Source organism: Brachyhypopomus gauderio, chromosome 12 (genome assembly GCF_052324685.1).
Source record: "Brachyhypopomus gauderio isolate BG-103 chromosome 12, BGAUD_0.2, whole genome shotgun sequence".
Lineage (NCBI taxonomy): Eukaryota > Metazoa > Chordata > Actinopteri > Gymnotiformes > Hypopomidae > Brachyhypopomus > Brachyhypopomus gauderio.
In genome coordinates, this window is record NC_135222.1 from 11,428,103 (window position 1) to 11,446,151 (window position 18,049).

An 18,049-nucleotide genomic window follows, 5' to 3' on the forward strand; every position below is an offset into this window, starting at 1 on the left:
CGCAAGCATTTGATTGGTGACTTTACTACATATAATATTTCCCAAGCTGCTTGAAGCTAAACACTGGCTAGTCACCAAACCTTTGAACTACTGGAGATGGGTTGTTTCAGATCATTTTTTTCATGCTTCTTCATGGCTTCATACGTATCTAAGTAAGTCTTAAAGGGAAACATGCGCAAGAATAATCTTAATTTCATCCTCCCAGGTAAAGAGTAGCCAAAGCACATTATTATGGATAGAAGCCTTAGGAGTGTGAGAGTAGAGTTATAAAGGGTCGTGATCAGTCTAAGATGTTTTCCTTTTTTGTTTTTACTGTCTTGAGATGTCCTTTGTAGGAACAGTCCATAACCGATTTCAAGTTCCCACAAAACCACTCCAGTCCAAATCATTTTCCACAAAAGTAAGGCCAATGCATTCGAGTCTAACTGAGACCCTATTTCATGAGACACCAATGAGAGACAGAAAAAGCTTCAGAGAAGGAGAAAAGTCCCCAGACAACTTTCAGAGGACTCCAGACATCCATCTTTTTCAAGTCTATTAAGCAAAACCTGGAGAATGATTAAGACATTGTAGGGACACTTGCACAGAGTATAATTATAGATCGTATTACCATTCTCTAAAATATACAGAGCCTCACAGCTAACAAGACAAATGTTTACCATACATACCACACATCTCTGAGTGTATACATATTTAGATATAACTCTTGGACTTTCCTTCTGTGGGCCCTCTTAAAATCTGCATGTAACATATAAGAAAAAGCAAAGGGTCTTCAAAGATCCATGACAAGATTACAACACAGTTAAAAGCGGGCTCTTTTTCTCTTAATAGGTTTTCACACATAAATGCTAGCTGGCCATTAAACTGCATTCTATACTAAAAGATAACTTTTATAGCTTTGCATGGCTTCCTTTTTAAGTTGTTATTAAAGAGGGAAATGGGTCTATACTATTGTGTTCTGCACTATGTGTACGTCTGAGCTACTGAAGAGGATAATGAAAAGTTTATATAATTCTCAGATCAATGACCAATAAGATTGGTAGCTCATAGCTTACAGATAGATGCATGATTTCTGTAACATAGGAATACAAGGTTTAACAGATAGTGTTATTCTATGCAATTTTATAAAGACTGCAGAAGTCAGAGGCACAAAGTACAGATATAAGAGGATAGAGATAAAGAGCGGAAACTCATCTCCCAATATAAATCAGAGTTCACTGCCCACTGCAAGGCAATCTGTCTCACTTATGGCATTTCAGAAAATTAAGAAGATTAAGGTGACAAGCACCCCTCTTCAAAACACATGGACAATGCCAGCATCAATATAATAGTCAAATGTTTGTGAACTGCTTAGTCCAATATTGCCTTGACAGTCACAATTGTATCAACTGATGGCACTCCTATATGCATGTATATGAGAAAGCTCCATTTTGGGTTCTTGGGAGCTCCACCCCCTCTGCCCCCCCCCCCCCCCCCCCCCCCCCCCCCCACACACACACACACACACACACACACACACATACACACACATACAATTAGGACATAAGTTTTTACACAAGAAAAAATTAAACATGCTAGAGGCATGAAAGAAAAAGAGTGAAGGAGAGACTGAAAACAAACCAAAGGAGGGGAAAGGGTGACAGATGACTTCTCACTCCAAAAGGACTCAGATCAGTAGGGGTGAAGGGGCAGGGTCAGGGGTTGTGCCAGGGCATTGGGTCAGGGGTAGGTTAAGGTGGAGACTAAGGTAGAGGTTACTGGTACTGGGCAGATAGTTGGAAGTCTTTGGGTGGAAGTTTAAGACCCAGAGAGTTGGTGCCCAGGGGGTCGATCATGTTCTTGTAGCGCTCACCACGATGCTTCATCAAGAAAGGACCCCAGTCAGGCTGGGGAGAGCACACCAGCTTCAGACGCTGTAGGAAGGAGGGAGGGAAAGAGGGTGGGGGGAGAAAATTGGGGGGGGGGGGAGAATGTGAGTGAAAGAGAGGAGAGAATGAGAGAAAGTGTGAGAGAGAATGTAACAGGCATTAAGAGATGGAGGTTTTTTTTGTAGGATCTATTTTGACCAGTACAACAAGTTACATTATGGGTTTTTTTGTCCTGAGATTTATGGCAAACTTCACTGCATAACAATTTTAACTGTGAACTGATTTTCACTCTAATCATGTTCTGGTACGTGTAAGCTACCCTGATAAAAAAAATACAATCATGTTCTATTTACACCATGACAGACAATGATTTCAACAATAACATAATCCCTGCAGTAGCACAAATAGTTGTCTTATCAGGGTAACCACATGAAATGTGCTGAAAATTCAGCTTGTGAAAGTGACTCTTCAGAGTGCCTTTCTGCCACTCTGAAAAGCAATAAGAGTAAAAGAGTAATACGAGCAAAAGTAATAAGATGTTGCTACCTCGATCATGGTTCCTGGGGCCAGGTGCATCTTGATGGCAAACATGATAGGGATCCAGATTACAGAGCAGATGACCATGAGCCAACCAAGTACCATAGACCATGTGGGGTAGGTGTAGTCTTCGTAGGTCATCACACTCCACTGATAAAGACTCAGCCCCAGAATAAACTAAATCACAGTGGAGAATCGAGGCAGAAACAGGGATGTTGTAGAGCGCCGCAGACATAAAGAGAGCTCTATTAGTATTAGCTTGTGTTTTATCTCTTTGTTGCCATGGTTTTCATGGTAAAGATCATAGCCCAAGAGGCTGGACTATGATTGATAACACGGAGTAACACATCTGAGTGTTACAGAGGTTGTTGGGCTTTTCTGAGCATTAGCATCTATCTGCCTCAGCTACATAACCCACCATCTGCCTCTGTGAACAAATACACACCTCTGGGATTTCTTGGCCATACATGGCAGAATGTTCCAGGTGCAAGACTTTGTAACAATTCAGTGACAGTGTTTAGACAATTTTCTTTCAATCTGAGAAAATGGGGTTGTTTTTTTTTCCTTCTTTACAGGTAAACAGCTATTCTTAGCAGTCAATTTCCAGTCCAAGTTTGAACAAAGATAGAGATGTGAGGGACAAAATTCATGTAAGAGGACTGAAAAGCAGAAAGGCCCATTAGGTATAGATTGGACATACTGTAAGAATTGTGGGTGTTACAAAGGCCCAGCACACCCTCCAGAACTTATTTGGTTGGAAACCAATCATCATTTCGATGTCCTCACAGAATCTCTGCAGACCTATGTTGTGGAGAGAGAAAGAGAGAGAGAAAGAGAGAGAGACAAAGCAAAGAAAGAAGGAAATATTGATTGAGTGCTGCACAAAGAAACAAGACAGAATAGAAAAAGAAATTATGGGACAAGAAAAAATACAATAATACAGCAGACACCAGTAGATATTGGGGACAAAAAATCAACCAGTTTCTACCGTACAACGAACAGGAATTGGAAAGGCAACTTCTTATTGTATTCACACCAAGAATACCACCCTTTTAGCAATTGGCAATTAATTTTCATGAGCTTTTATTAAATAAGTTCTACATTTATTTCATTCATCATTTGCTTATCTCAACATTTCTTACAATCACAGCAATTAATCCTTTCACTGATCATGTCATTATGACTACCTAAGAACAATTTGTGCCGATGGTCTGCAAAACACTGGAATGACAAAACCGACATCTAGTGGCCAAAGAGGGGAATATTCCCAGATTATCCAAAGGGCCAAATTTTAACTCACATGTCCAGGACAAACAGAAGAGTAGTAAAAAAGAAGACACAGGGTTTTCCCATGTCAGTTCAGTGTGTTTTACTTGAACCTGTTTATATCTGTGACTAGTGACATAATGCAATCCTGATGCAATAAGCTCCAGCAAGTCAACAAATGACAAAAATAAGTCTGTTACACTGACAGAAACTACAAGTGCTGACGGCAAGTGAATGGTGATCAGGACCCTGCTCACCCAGAGCTGCCAGTACGCTGGTTTGCACACCATATTGCTATATAATACTCTATATGTACACATAAGCAGTTATGAATAGTGCACACTGTGGGACCCATGATTTGTGATTTTATTAAACAACTGTCAGCACTCTAAAGTATCTTTTTGGGCATCTGAATCAATGACCAATAATGACCATTTATTAAAGTGTCACACACTTTACAAACTTTACATTTTGCTTTGCAACTTTACAAAGTGTCACACAAGCATATTATGTTATATTCTATATGTAGTATATGTGTATTGGTGTGTTACAAGAAGACTAAACAGTAAACTGAGAAGTCGTTATGAACAGTAGTGCTAACAAACTCACCATAGACATAGGAGACTCCAATCAGCTCAAAGATTGCAATGATCACCAAAGAATATGAAGCTGCATAGGTATCAACCAACTGAAGCATGTACATGCCACTCTGTATATGAAACACATAAACATACAAACAAACAACAAACACACACACATATTCTCCATCACTGGTTATTGCTTAAAGAAATGTACTTATTCATAATGCCTATCAACACACAATAAACATTTTTGTTTACCCTTTATCAAACATTTTGCTAGTAAGAGAGAAAATGTGGCATCATTCAGTATTAAAAGTGTGTTTTATGTTTCCTTCAACTTTAGATGATGCCATGCAGCCCTGACGTTCCACAAGGCCTCCAGACAGCTTCAGTTTGATCATTCTGAACACTTGATGTAGGTTCCAGCACACCCTCTTTAGGAACAAGGGGAAAACTTATTATTTATGGTTTTGTTATTTTCTGACCATTAGAATGTAGAAGAATGGATTTTGTTTAATAATTTTTATTTTTATTTGTATTGCACGTCGGTTGAGGTAGACAGAAGGGCAATTTCAATGTGCTAAACAGTCAAAAATAATAATACAAAATGTAAAGAATTCCTGTTATTAATATTAAATTATACATTAAGCTATACAAATCATGTTGGCCTGTTTCACTTGTTTGCTGATTGTAGGCTTTTTAGAGTAATTTCTCTATTCTATTGCTTTTGAATATTTAGCAGTATTGGTTGATTTAATCAGAATAACTAAACCATGCTTCCTTTATTTTTAATAATCCAGGAAATTATTTCTCTTTTACATAATGCAGAGAAACATCTTGTATTTGATGCATCTCATGCATGTCATGTTTTTACAGTGCTCATTTCTTCATAATTTCTTCAGTAATAAATTACTCTGCTCGTGGAATCCATACATTCTTCCATACTCTTCTTCACTCTCCTCAGTGTTGTACTGTAAGGTGCTGGGTTATCCACCATCTCTTCTGTCAGGTGCTGGGTTATCCACTATCTCTTTTGTAAGGTGCTGGGTTATCCACTATCTCTTCTGTAAGGTGCTGGGTTATCCACCATCTCTTCTGTAAGGTGCTGGGTTATCCACCATCTCTTCTGTAAGGTGTTGGGTTATCCACCATCTCTTCTGTAAGGTGCTGGGTTATCCACCATCTCTTCTGTAAGGTGCTGGGTTATCCACCATCTCTTCTGTAAAGTGCTGGGTTATCCACCATCTCTTCTGTAAGGTGCTGGGTTATCCACCATCTCTTCTGTAAGGTGCTGGGTTATCCACCATCTCTTCTGTCAGGTGCTGGGTTATCCACCATCTCTTTTGTAAGGTGCTGGGTTATCCACCATCTCTTCTGTAAGGTGCTGGGTTATCCACTATCTCTTCTGTAAGGTGTTGGGTTATCCACCATCTCTTCTGTAAGGTGCTGGGTTATCCACCATCTCTTCTGTAAAGTGCTGGGTTATCCACCATCTCTTCTGTAAGGTGCTGGGTTATCCACCATCTCTTCTGTAAGGTGCTGGGTTATCCACCATCTCTTCTGTCAGGTGCTGGGTTATCCACCATCTCTTTTGTAAGGTGCTGGGTTATCCACCATCTCTTCTGTAAAGTGCTGGGTTATCCACCATCTCTTCTGTCAGGTGCTGGGTTATCCACCATCTCTTTTGTAAGGTGCTGGGTTATCCACCATCTCTTCTGTAAGGTGCTGGGTTATCCACCATCTCTTCTGTCAGGTGCTGGGTTATCCACCATCTCTTTTGTAAGGTGCTGGGTTATCCACCATCTCTTCTGTAAGGTGCTGGATTATCCACCATCTCTTCTGTCAGGTGCAGTCTGAAGTCCAGTTACTGTTGGCTACTTTTGCAGGTCAATTTAGTGCTTTATTGTCAGGCTTGTACTGGAGCCAAGAGTTTGGCAACATCAAAGTAGTAGCCAATCACATGCTGTTCATGGTACATTCTCACTGCTGCTGGACAGTCCATAAAAACTCATCAGTGATGTTCCTCTCCATTCTTATTGCAGCTGTTTGATGTATCTGTCAAGACTGACATGACTTTGGCTCTATGGTTTTCATCTATGTTGACTTGCTAAAGGATTTAAGCAAAGCTTCTTGAATGCTGACTAATGTGAAGTACTGATTGAAGAAAAATTGGGTTCCTGTTAAATGTAATGTTCCTCTGATAGACTTCAAAGCCCAGGATCAGGCTGGCAAACCTGGACAGTATTCCTTGCCTGGAACAAAGTGTCTGACTGGACATCCGCCATCAAAGGAATGATTATAAATAAATAAATAAATAAAATCTAAAATAAATATACATTTAAAAATGCTCATTGATGCAAAGATTTTCTGGTTTTAGAAGACTAAATGCAGCCTTGCTTCACTCAGTCACAAAATGGCCTTTCCAGAGTGGGTCTGTTTTCTAACCTCTTTTATGTTCAAGTCATTGACAAATTCCTGTGAGTTTCCAAGGTTGAATCTATTGTTACTTTGTTATATAATTCTAATATAATTCTAACTTTTATGGATTAGAGGGAGAAGTGGTCCAAACATTTTGTTTCTAGTATAGCCAAGACAGGATGAGAGAACTCATGTACCAAAGAGGAGGGGGAGAAGAAGATTGAAATATTGAAAACAGATTTACATTTTCTTACATTGAGGGATAAACCTTATGGTCATCCACATTGAGGGATAAACCTTATGGTCATCCACATTGAGGGATAAACCTTATGGTCATCCTGAGACTACGTGCACATGCTAGTCCTGGCCTACAGAGGACGACATATTTCCTGTTGGTCTATGCTCATCAAACCACCTGACTGAACCATTGGCCTCTTTTTCAGCGCTTTGTGCCTCATCCTTAGTAACTTCCAAATGCATCCCTAACATTTTCTGTTAAATCTAAATCTCTAACTAAATAAATCACCCTGATGTTTAAATCGTCCTGATGTTCATTACAAAGGACATTCATAATGGGCTATTATTTCAGCTTCAGAACATAATCTTATCTCAGGCCTCACTACATATTACACCACATAAAATGTGTCATAGTATAAATCTGTAATTAGTCAGCATTTGACCTGCCCTCTCTATTTTCATAATGTGCTCATTGCTATAGAAGTCTGTTGGTGTAAAAAGAAAGGTGTTAGCATCCCATCTTAACACATTCAGTGGAAAATCCAAGATAATTAAGCACGGTTTAAAGGGTAACAGAAAAGAATAAAATGAGAGATGCCAAAAAACGTTTCAGAGGAATCAAATGAATAAGCGTGGTCTCAAGAGCTTAAATGTAACTAATAACACTGAATATGTTTCAAGTGAACAAGATAGTGCTCAAACAGATCCCAACACATCTTAAACAGTAACAGGTCCCTCAGGATCCTTTGAGATTTCAGTATATTTGCATGATCAGTGGGATGGGAACTGTGGAGAGCAGACTACATAACTCCTTCTGTTTGACTGAGATATCTAATTAAGAGGTGCTTTTTCAGGCTCAGACTAAGCCAATCTCTAAAGATCAAAGTGATTTTCAAAGGGGAATTTCTGTTCACAAAGCAATTTAGTTCAAACAAGACATGGGTGGGTTTCCCGATAACGAACGATCTTAGAAAGTTACGAACAACTTTAAGAACGACGTAACTTTAAGAACGCCAAATTTACGAGTGTTTCCCAAAAGCCTTCGTAGTCTCCAAATTTACGAACGAGTTCTAAGTAGTTCTTAGATGACTCCGCCTCTGCAGCTGCACTGGAAAATCTCCGCTAGTCGAAAACCGAACCACCGATTTACATTCATTTTTTCATAATTACGCCGCAAAAGCATCATTGGCAAAATGACAATCATAAAAACTAACAACTAATAAGTGTTGACATTTCAAGTATAAGGAAAAAATGAGTAGAACATATTATTACCTTTGCAATTCTGACCGATCGTAGGCTTTTATCAAGGCTATAAATAGGGCACAAAATTAACCTTTCACACGTTATTCAAAACCCTGGCAAACAAGCAGAGAAAATGAAACTTTCTGTCGAGTGAACTGAGCCAAAAACAAAAGTATAGTCTACTGTTTTCAATAGCTCGAGGAAGTTCATCAAATTCAGGAAAAAAAAACAAAAAAAAACTGTAGTCAAGTCAAAAATAAGGGGGCAGGACTCAGAAAGGAGAGGGCTAAGACTGGTGGAGGTCAAATGTCCACAAGTGCCTTCACTGTTGAGGAGGAGAAGGCACTGGGGATACTGGGCCCCACAGCTACTGAAAGGACACCAGGGGATTTGATACAAGCTTCAGAGTGGATACCCACTGTCAGCTAGTATATATATATATATATAGTATATAGTATTTTATATATTCAGATATATATATATATATATATATATATATATATATATATATATATATATATATATATTGCGTCGTGGAGCTAAGGGCAAAATTCTGTATTCAGGCGAACTACATGGCTTCGTGGATTACGTCGTCTTCTTAAATTATGTCTTCTATTCAAAGCCAGTACTCTGAAGAGCTGCTATGTTCATCACACAAGCACAGTTGCTAACCTTAATCCAAGTTACTTAAATGTGCTACCGATTAATCAATCCATTTTATTGGTTAAGTTAAAACAAGCTTAATAGGCCAACTTGTATCCATTTCTTTGCAAAGAATACATTAATTTTGAGTCTGAAAGGCTGTTGACTGCACGATGACGAACGGAGAGACTTAATTAAACATTGGGAAGATATAAACTAATGCTAAATAATTCAAAGTAGTACATTTGATTTCTGTTGACACATTGTGGTATATGCGATGTAAATACTTTAAAAGAAAATAGGCTACTAGGCTAATTATACACATAAACGCAAATGTACTAATGCCGGGATTAAAACCCGCGCGAGTGAAATTAGCGCCTCTATCATTTTTGAAGTAGAACTGCACGAGAGCTTCGAGTTAAGAAGTACTTAGTGAGTTACGAATGGGTCCGGAGATTCTTAACTTACGAACGACTATAAGAACGACGTAAGTTACGAAGAGTTTCGGGAAACACTCGTAAATTTAAGAATATTCGTAAGTACGAGGTTACGAAGTACTTAGAGTTACGAACGTTTCGGGAAACCCACCCCATATCAATTCCTCCATTCAAGAAACATCTACAAAGTCTAGAGTGACCACCCTGCTCTGTAATGCATCGAGTGTGTAAGTGAGTAGTTCCTAATGGAAATGCAGGGTGTGTTGTGGCATTTCTGTCCGCCCTGATCTAACACATCATACACAGGAGCACCACACGCAGGCTGGAGCGGTACTGAGAGTCGGCTGACTGCATGGCAGAATGGCAAACCTCTGTAATCATAGGGAAGCCCAACACGTAGAAGGCTAAGCAGCAGGCCAGTGTGAAGACAGGCTTGTGTTTGCGCAGGTACTTGGGGAACTCATCTGACACAGATGTCACTATGGTCTCGATGGTGGCAAACTGCAGAGAAAAAAGTGTATGTATAAATATAGTCTAGATGGGAGGTTGGGGCATTAAAACATGGAAGGGGAATCAGTGTCTAACATTATCCCCACATTCTGTCAGTGAGAACAGTAACATTCATGCTGATCACGTTCCTCTATATAAAGCTGTAATATAATTACTGGAAAATGAAAGACAGATGTAACACTGTAAGATTTAGGTATGGTGAGCATACAGCAGAGAGGTGTGTTTAACACGTTGCCATCATCACCTGCTTAACACAGCTGACACACAACACAACATTTAGAGACTGAAATAGGCAGACTTTCAAATCAACAGGGTCACAAGACAGTAGTGAGGTTAAAACCTGACAAGCATATATGAACTAAATGGAATGTTAAAGGAAATGGGAAGACACTGCTCATTAATACTCACCTCTCACATCTAATGCACAACACAGCATACAATACCCAGGATGCCCCATAGCATACAATACCCACACATACGCATCCACAGAAAAGCGAACATCTTGAACAGTAAACATGACCACATTGAGTTGCACTCGCACACTGACTTGCCTGGCTACAACAGTGTAGCCGAATCACAAGTCTTCATGCAGCTCATTATGAAAATACCTTTCCCTTTAGTGAGTGTAATTAACACCTGTTTCACAGCAGTCAGGTAGGAGATGCTTGAAGGAAATATGAAAATGGATGTTTCTAATTAAAATTTGTCCCACAGCATGCTGGAACAGAATTGACAGGACTTTGTTTGACAGCTAATGAGGAGCAGTTAGCATGTTCTTTTCTGTTGTGCTAATTGGGAACTGACATCTTTTTTCATTCTTAAAAACATTACCAGCAGATTTAAAAAATCTGCTATAGCCTACATTGAATTTGGAAGGATATGATAAAGGCAGACACACACACTCACACATAAACACCCAGTAGCACTTAATTAGTGTGTAGTTGGAGACATTAGTGTGATTCATTAGCATGTTGGATTATTGCAGTAATTAATGAGGTGTTGGGTACCATGGTATCCAGTCCCAGTGTGAGAAGCATGAGGAAGAAAATGATAGCCCAGAACGGAGAAACGGGCAGTCTGGTGAGGGCTTCAGGGTATACCACGAACGCTATGCCTGGCCCTGTTCACACACACACACACACACACACACACACACACACACACACACACACACACACACACACACACACACACACACACACACACACACACACAAAAATGCACCAATGTAGAATTGCCACTGTATTATATGGCATATGAAGGCTAACTTCAAGATGTCTGATTCAAGTCTTTAATGAACTATAAAAACTCCAGAATTAGATGTCAAAAAATTGTTCAATTACAGGAAAAAAACTTTCATTATCTAAATAATTAATTGATTAATTCATTAATCAGTGAGAGTAGATGGAGTATCCACTAGACAGGCACTATTAAGTGAAATACCTTCATCTGCCACACTCTCAATGGGCACCTTGAGTTCATGAGCCATGAAGCCAATGACTGAAAAAATGACAAACCCAGCAAATATACTGGTTGCACTGTTCGTACACGTCACTATGATCGTATCCCTGAAGAGGAGACATAAAGTTGGGGAGACTTATGGGCGAGGACCATTGAGAAAATTACTTACACAAACATCCACACAGTTGTCATGTACGATACTGTTGTACTACATTAATATATATATATATATATATATATATATATATATATATATATATATATATATATATATATATATATATATATACCCAATTTTGGATCTTTTGTACCATTGTTTTTTAAACAATTGTACAATTTGTCAAATTAATTTGTACCTGTAACAGTTGTTATGGAACTTGTTATAGGAGGAAAGGGTTATGAGACCACCCCATGCAGCTGACAAGGAGAAAAAAATTTGAGTCGCAGCATCCTTCCACACCTATATATGGAAGGATGAGAAAGAGAGAGAGAGAGAGAGAGAGAGAGAGAGAGAGAAAGAGAGGGTTACAGGGATGCAAATATTTACTAAGAGAGAGAACATTAGGATGAATTAATCATTCTAATTTTACAGAGTATCAGCATATCGACAGTATGATTGTGTTTTTGCATATTTACACCTCCATTGCACGTATTGTATGAAACCTGCCTGTGGAATAAACTTAAAACAATAGCCTAGCTACCCTGTGTCACTTAAAGGGTCACTGACTGTAACATTTCATGAACGCCAGACAGCGGTCTCCTCTTTACTTTGGCATCGTTGAGTTTCTCCCATTTTGGAGTGATGAAGTAGAGGATTCCGGACGAAGCACCAGGCAGCGTAACGCCCCGGATCAGCAGGATGACCAGGACCACGTAGGGAAAGGTGGCTGTGAAGTAAACCACCTGTGCACAAGCCACAGACAAAGCTTGGGAAAAGGCTTGGTAGGCCAATGGTACCAACCATAACCAAACCTTTCAGTGTTAAGTGTAGGCCTACATATTCATTATTGTTTCAGAAATACCTCTGAAATGGCTCCACAGCGTCTCCTTTTCTATGCAAAGCACGTATTATAATCTACTTATATCGTCATTGCATTTTAGGGCTAACTGGTGTATTTCGCTATTTAGCATCCGCTGGTAGAAATTGTAACGACAGTTAAACGCCACAAGGGGGCAACGGCTCCTTTAAAATGAGCGTGACCGTTACAATTACAAAGCAAGCGCAATGCCGATCTCACGATTACACAAGTCTGACTACGGAGAAGGCAATTTATTACCAAGCCTTCTTTACCTTTCCCGATGACTTGATTCCTTTAGCTAAAGAGGCGTAGACGATAAGCCATGCCAGAAAGAGACAACCAGCCAAAGGCCAGCGAATGTCGCCCGGGTACTCAATCCCCTTGGAAATGTGCAAAACATTATATCTAATAAAAGAGACAGGGAGTGGTTACCATAGCATCACATAGAAATAACACTTTCAATAACACTGTACCAAATAAGCAAATCTCATTAAAATGATATGGATTCAGTTCAATTGACTTGTTTTAAGTAATTGTGTTGATGTTTAAAACAATGTTTGACCAACAGTCTCTCTCCTGAGAAAGTACTTACTAGATTTGACTTTTCTGATACAAAAATGCACTCACTTGAAATATTCCTCGCTGGGGCTGACGTAAGTCCTGTTATCCGCGGTGACATTTAGTAGCTTGCTCAAATTTCCAACAGCATTTGCAGACAAACAAAATGTGCTGTTCTTAATGGAAGTAAGATTTCTATCACGGACAATACATGAATCTGTTACAGAGGGAAAGCATTTACGTAAGAAGCAGTATATTTTACAGTTACAAAAAGTATATGACTAAAAATATATTAGGAATATTACAGTTTACCGAAATAGTTGTTTAAAATGGGGCGCCTGTGTTGGCTTTGACTTAGTATATGTTTCATGTGTCCATTTGCTTCATGAGTTAGTAAAAAGACACACAAATGTATATAATATTCTTCTCGTCTCAGTCTTAAATTAGTTTAGAAAACCTTTTGCCGCATTTGTTTCACATAATAAGATTCCGTGTTTCATTATGCATGTCAGCCACAAGATGGCGCAATATCTTACTGCGGCACTGCAGCAATGCTTTTACAGTAAATTTGTCAAGCAAGCAGTTTTTTCTGCTGAATTCACGAAAAGTGTTTCGACGAATAACAGTGTGAATTTACAGTGTGCTAAAAAGTATTTCCAACATTTTCCAATATATAGGCTAATCATTCACAAAAACAACGCAGATCACGCAAATAATTTCGTTAACGCCAACAAAATAAACTGAAACTCTATCTAATTATTTGTGTTTAATAATCTTGTCCTATACAATTGTCCATCTAATAATTATATGTATAAGTAGCCTAAACCAAAACACATGTTTCTTTGAAAAAAGTTAATACAAATATGAAACAATGTTTACGTTAAGCAGTTTATCGTATATTAAACAATATTTTCTTTTTTGAAGACATGATATTATCACGGAATACAAAATAAATAATTTAAAATATATAAAAAATCAAATGTTAAATTGTACCAATTAAATAATCGAATAGATAAATTAATCCCATTCGAAAAAGTGGCATAAATCCACTAACACAAGGACACAAGGTGCAGTCTAAATCTTATATTACAGCGTATGTGCTTAGTTGGGAAGGTGGAGGGCACGTTGCGCATTGCGCATTAGTTTGGTGGTGGTGGGGGCAGAGGGGGGCTGTAAAGACACTGAAGAGAAAGAGAGACTGGGGTGGGGGATCCTTACCTAAGCGCAGCATGTCTTTGTCTTTGCACTCAATCGTGTTCCACTCATTTCTGCAGTAAGTCCATGGCAGTAAGCCCTTCAACGAAGCGAACGAAGCGAACAGGTAGTATAGTGTCCAGCACATAATTATATTATAGTATATGGCTATCAAGACAGATATTATCAACATGGCAATCCCGCAACCTAAAATAAAATAAATGAGACGAAATAATGTACATTATTCTTAAACACGTACATGGCTGTTTACTATTAGCACAACAGGAAATTCATAATAATAAAAAGTACACTAAGCAAATAACTGAGTATTAATGTAATGTAACGGAAAAAGTTAGACCCGTTACATCGTGTGGGCTGAGCGCAGTTTACCTTGCAAGGCAGGGATTGCCTTCCAAACAGAGACTGGGCCTTGACTGGCGAACTGACCCAATGAGACTTCCAGTAAAAATATAGGGATTCCAGCAAGACCCAACATGACCAGGTAAGGTATCAAAAAAGCCCCTATACAGAAAAGACCGCGCAACACATCAGCGTAAACTTTGATACTCTCACAAAACTTTGGCGCACTTACGTATCTGAAATCAATAAAACTCATTAAAGACATTGGTGTTTGCTTTTCAAAGTCTAGAACTTACAAACGTTTATATATGTCTATGTATTTATTTTTGCGATGTTGACATGGTTTAACAAAACTGATCAATCAGAATGGACCATTGATAGATTAAAAACAATATATTTATTATTATTATTATTATTAATAATAATAATAATAACGAACTTCAGGTATATATATATATATATATATATATATATATATATATATATATATATATATATATATAGCAACGATTCAGATGTACGCAGTGATTCAATTTCTTTCCAGGAACAGTTCATTGAGGGTTTTTTTTACATAAACATATAACGTTGCTTATTTGGTGTACATGCACAAGATCAAAGCTCAGTGATCCCCCCTCCTCACCTCCTCCATTTTGGAAGGCAAGATAAGGAAATCTCCAAACGTTTCCTAACCCCACCGCATAGCCAACCATAGACAGAATAAAATCCAGCTTGTTCGACCAGTTTCCACGTGCCTTATTTTCGTCTCCTCCGGCGTCATCATCGTCTCCCTAGAGGGAACAGTTCTTTATTAAACTGTGTTACAGTGCACGTCCCACATCATCTTCACCAGACAAATAACTTGCGGCTGACGCAGCTGCCATTAATTAAACAATTTGACGAAACGTTTATAAATCACATTACTATATAAAATATGCATACCAGCGGTGCCAAATTAATGCAGGAAAGTGACAGTTTTCTTTGTTCCGACAAAGTGGAGCGTGTTATGCCCGCACTCAGAAAGCGGAAAGCGAGTGGTCGCTCTTGATTTAGGATGAAATGCCCCTTTGGGACTTTCACAATGGACAGAATGCGCATCCTTATGTAACACATTATCCTGCCTCCCCAACATCTAAAGGTAGCGAATCTCTGGAGACCCTGAGTTTGACTAATACAATGCGCAAAACACAGGGGCAAAAGGGGCTCAAATTCTCATAGATTATAGCTTTTGTAGCTTGTATATTTGTTTCTGTTTGACTTTTCTTTGTTTATTTTTTATTTTATGTATTGTAACATTATTCATTTAACAAAAAGAGGTAAAACAATCAGCCTACAGCAGTTACACACTTATGCGAATTAACCAGTCAGTTATCCTAATTGTTTTTGTGTGTACAGCAGTACAGCGAGCTTCCGTGCACGCGTGCTCACTGAGAAGACAGTTGTAATTACTGTGGTGTCACCAGCAATCACAATCATTCACTGATGCAGCACACTAACCGCTGTACGTGTAATCTTACGAGTCAGGGACACAGTCGTTCACTGTGACCTCCACTCATCAGGGAACATTTCCACAATTTACACAAAGCAGTATTGGCCCTGTACTGTAAAATATGTGGGTATATTCAACAAATAATATTGTCTTCCTGTGATAGCTCTTCACACTACATATAACCAAGATTCTGGCTCTTAATGTTTAATGCTCAACTCGGATCAATTGCACAATCTATGCGATGTTAAATTGCACGGCAATGCATAGACATAAAGAACAGGTGCCAAGTAGTTACATCTCAAGTGACCCATGCGGCTTTGTTCTTGCTCAACATTTGCCTAATCCAAAAATGTTAGCCTGAGGGGGATTGGCTAACTCTCCCTGAATTGAATCACTTGATACCACTTACCTCGTTCAAGATGCCAGGCAGAACAGACGTATTGCCATCTGTACCCAGTATAATGGTGGTCTGACTCATGGACGTCCAGTTGCCGGTGGCGTTATTTTGCTCCGCCGCGGTCCTTAGGGTACCTTGATTAGGCAACGCGCCCGAAATGGCTTTATCCGTTTGGGGTGGAACTGTACCAGAGGAATCCTTGCGGAGGACAGAGTTAACGGCTGCAGGAACGGGTACCGGGGCAGGTGCCGCGTTTTTAAACGTCCCATAGGCTTTATTGGTTTCCATGTCGCCAGATTTGTTTTCCGTGGGACAGAAAGTTTTCCGCTCGTTCAAAGGTTGCGGATCAGAAGGAAGGCTCTGACCACTCTCGGGTTTATTAGTTGTAACTCCAACCGCTCCCTCGGGCAGCTGCGGCGCATTATAGCCGGCTGGACTGTTCGCGGGCTGCCTGAACATCTCTCTCTGGTCAGAAAAATCCTGTAAGGTTAGATCGAAGTGTTGGTCACATTAATTACAATGCATAAAGGTGTACAACACCTGCCAAATCCAAACACCATTAGCAGAACATCAAATGAATTAACCATTGCTACATCAACCGCTGATATATTTTTTCGTTAAAGCTATTTGCTTTACAGCCGCAGCGTGGTCCAACATCTTGTAAAATTAACATGTACCAATAAAAAAGAACCCACCAATAATTACACGAGATGCGACGTGCATTTTCGAAGCGTGTTTTCTGTAGTATTTCAGATCATTTTCGAACATGTTTGCTTCGCTTCTTTGATTTTCAGCTCACGAACGGTCGCAGTTTGGTTCTCGGTTTTACCATTAGAGAAAGATTCTTTAATTTTACGCCCCATTTCCCCGTGTCATTCAACGCGACACATTCCCTGATTTTATGGGCAATAGACAAGCTGCCGGACTCGGCAGAGTCTCTGTACCCCGCGGCAGGCACCAGTCCTGGTGTTAGTGCGCCAAGAAAAGCCCGGTGAAGACGAGGAACATACGGCAACAATTACGACACAGGAGGAGAGAACTCGTGTAAATCGTCAATACGTTAAAAATAAATGAGATAACTATTATTATTATCATCATCCCAAAGGCAGAAAAAAATGCTCTTGAATTCCAAGACCACGAGGATTGCTATGACATTTAATTAAAATTCTTTAAAATAATTTGAAATAGCATAAAAGTTCAAAAGAGAGATGCATACCCTTGCAGATGTGCATATAACATAAAGAAACATGAAGAAAAATAGCTAATAGAAAACATTCACATTCGTGAAAGTAAAACAAAATGAAACTTCTATATACCGTGAAACCAAAAATGTGCAGCAAAGTTTCAGTACCAAGGACAGCAGCAGAGCCTACATATTCATTAGTACCGCTTCCAATGAAAGTGAAAAGATTATGCACTTAAACAATAAACATGCGTTCAGAGAAGAACTAGACAAACCAGAAATACAATTAATGCATTCTACTCACCATTTGTGCACAGTCAACAAATGCAAGTGAACGACAGAAAAAACCCAGCTGGAGACAGCAGGCAGACTGAATTTGGTTGTGCAAAGTGCTTTCTATATCTCCGTGAGAACGCTCGCGCTTTGCGTCAGTGCATTGCAAGGTGCCCTTCGCGTGACATTTTCTTGATAATAGGAGTTTGATAAATCATTGGCCTGGAATTCTGATTTTTAAAGGGGCAACCAGGAAAGACGCGGGCTCGTGTCACACGGCAACGTGAGCCTGCGTACTGAGACAAACTTATTCGCTACTGATTAATAAACTTGCCCCGCGGGACTATTTATAGACATTGATCAGACGCTCTTAACAAGAA

General features: G+C 39.3%; 1 protein-coding gene across 2 annotated transcripts; it reads right to left on the reverse strand.

Annotated features, from left to right (window-relative positions):
- Window positions 1–1,506: 1,506 nt before the first annotated feature.
- slc6a5 (solute carrier family 6 member 5) lies at window positions 1,507–17,952 on the reverse strand. Of its 2 annotated transcripts, none has more exons than XM_077023125.1 (16): window positions 17,701–17,952; window positions 16,226–16,693; window positions 14,971–15,118; window positions 14,361–14,492; window positions 13,995–14,177; window positions 12,846–12,993; window positions 12,491–12,623; window positions 11,968–12,102; window positions 11,556–11,659; window positions 11,182–11,306; window positions 10,746–10,858; window positions 9,598–9,729; window positions 4,281–4,380; window positions 3,106–3,206; window positions 2,415–2,582; window positions 1,507–1,913 (listed from the first exon to the last, which is right to left on the reverse strand). In XM_077023125.1, the coding sequence occupies exons 1-16, from the start codon at window positions 17,701–17,703 to the stop codon at window positions 1,755–1,757; spliced, it is 2,352 nt and encodes a 783-aa protein (XP_076879240.1). In that variant the 5' UTR covers window positions 17,704–17,952; the 3' UTR covers window positions 1,507–1,754. The 2 variants fall into 2 exon arrangements, with proteins under 2 accessions (XP_076879240.1, XP_076879242.1); XM_077023127.1 differs by lacking the exon at window positions 17,701–17,952 and adding an exon at window positions 16,909–17,002.
- Between the last annotated feature and the right edge of the window lie 97 nt (window positions 17,953–18,049).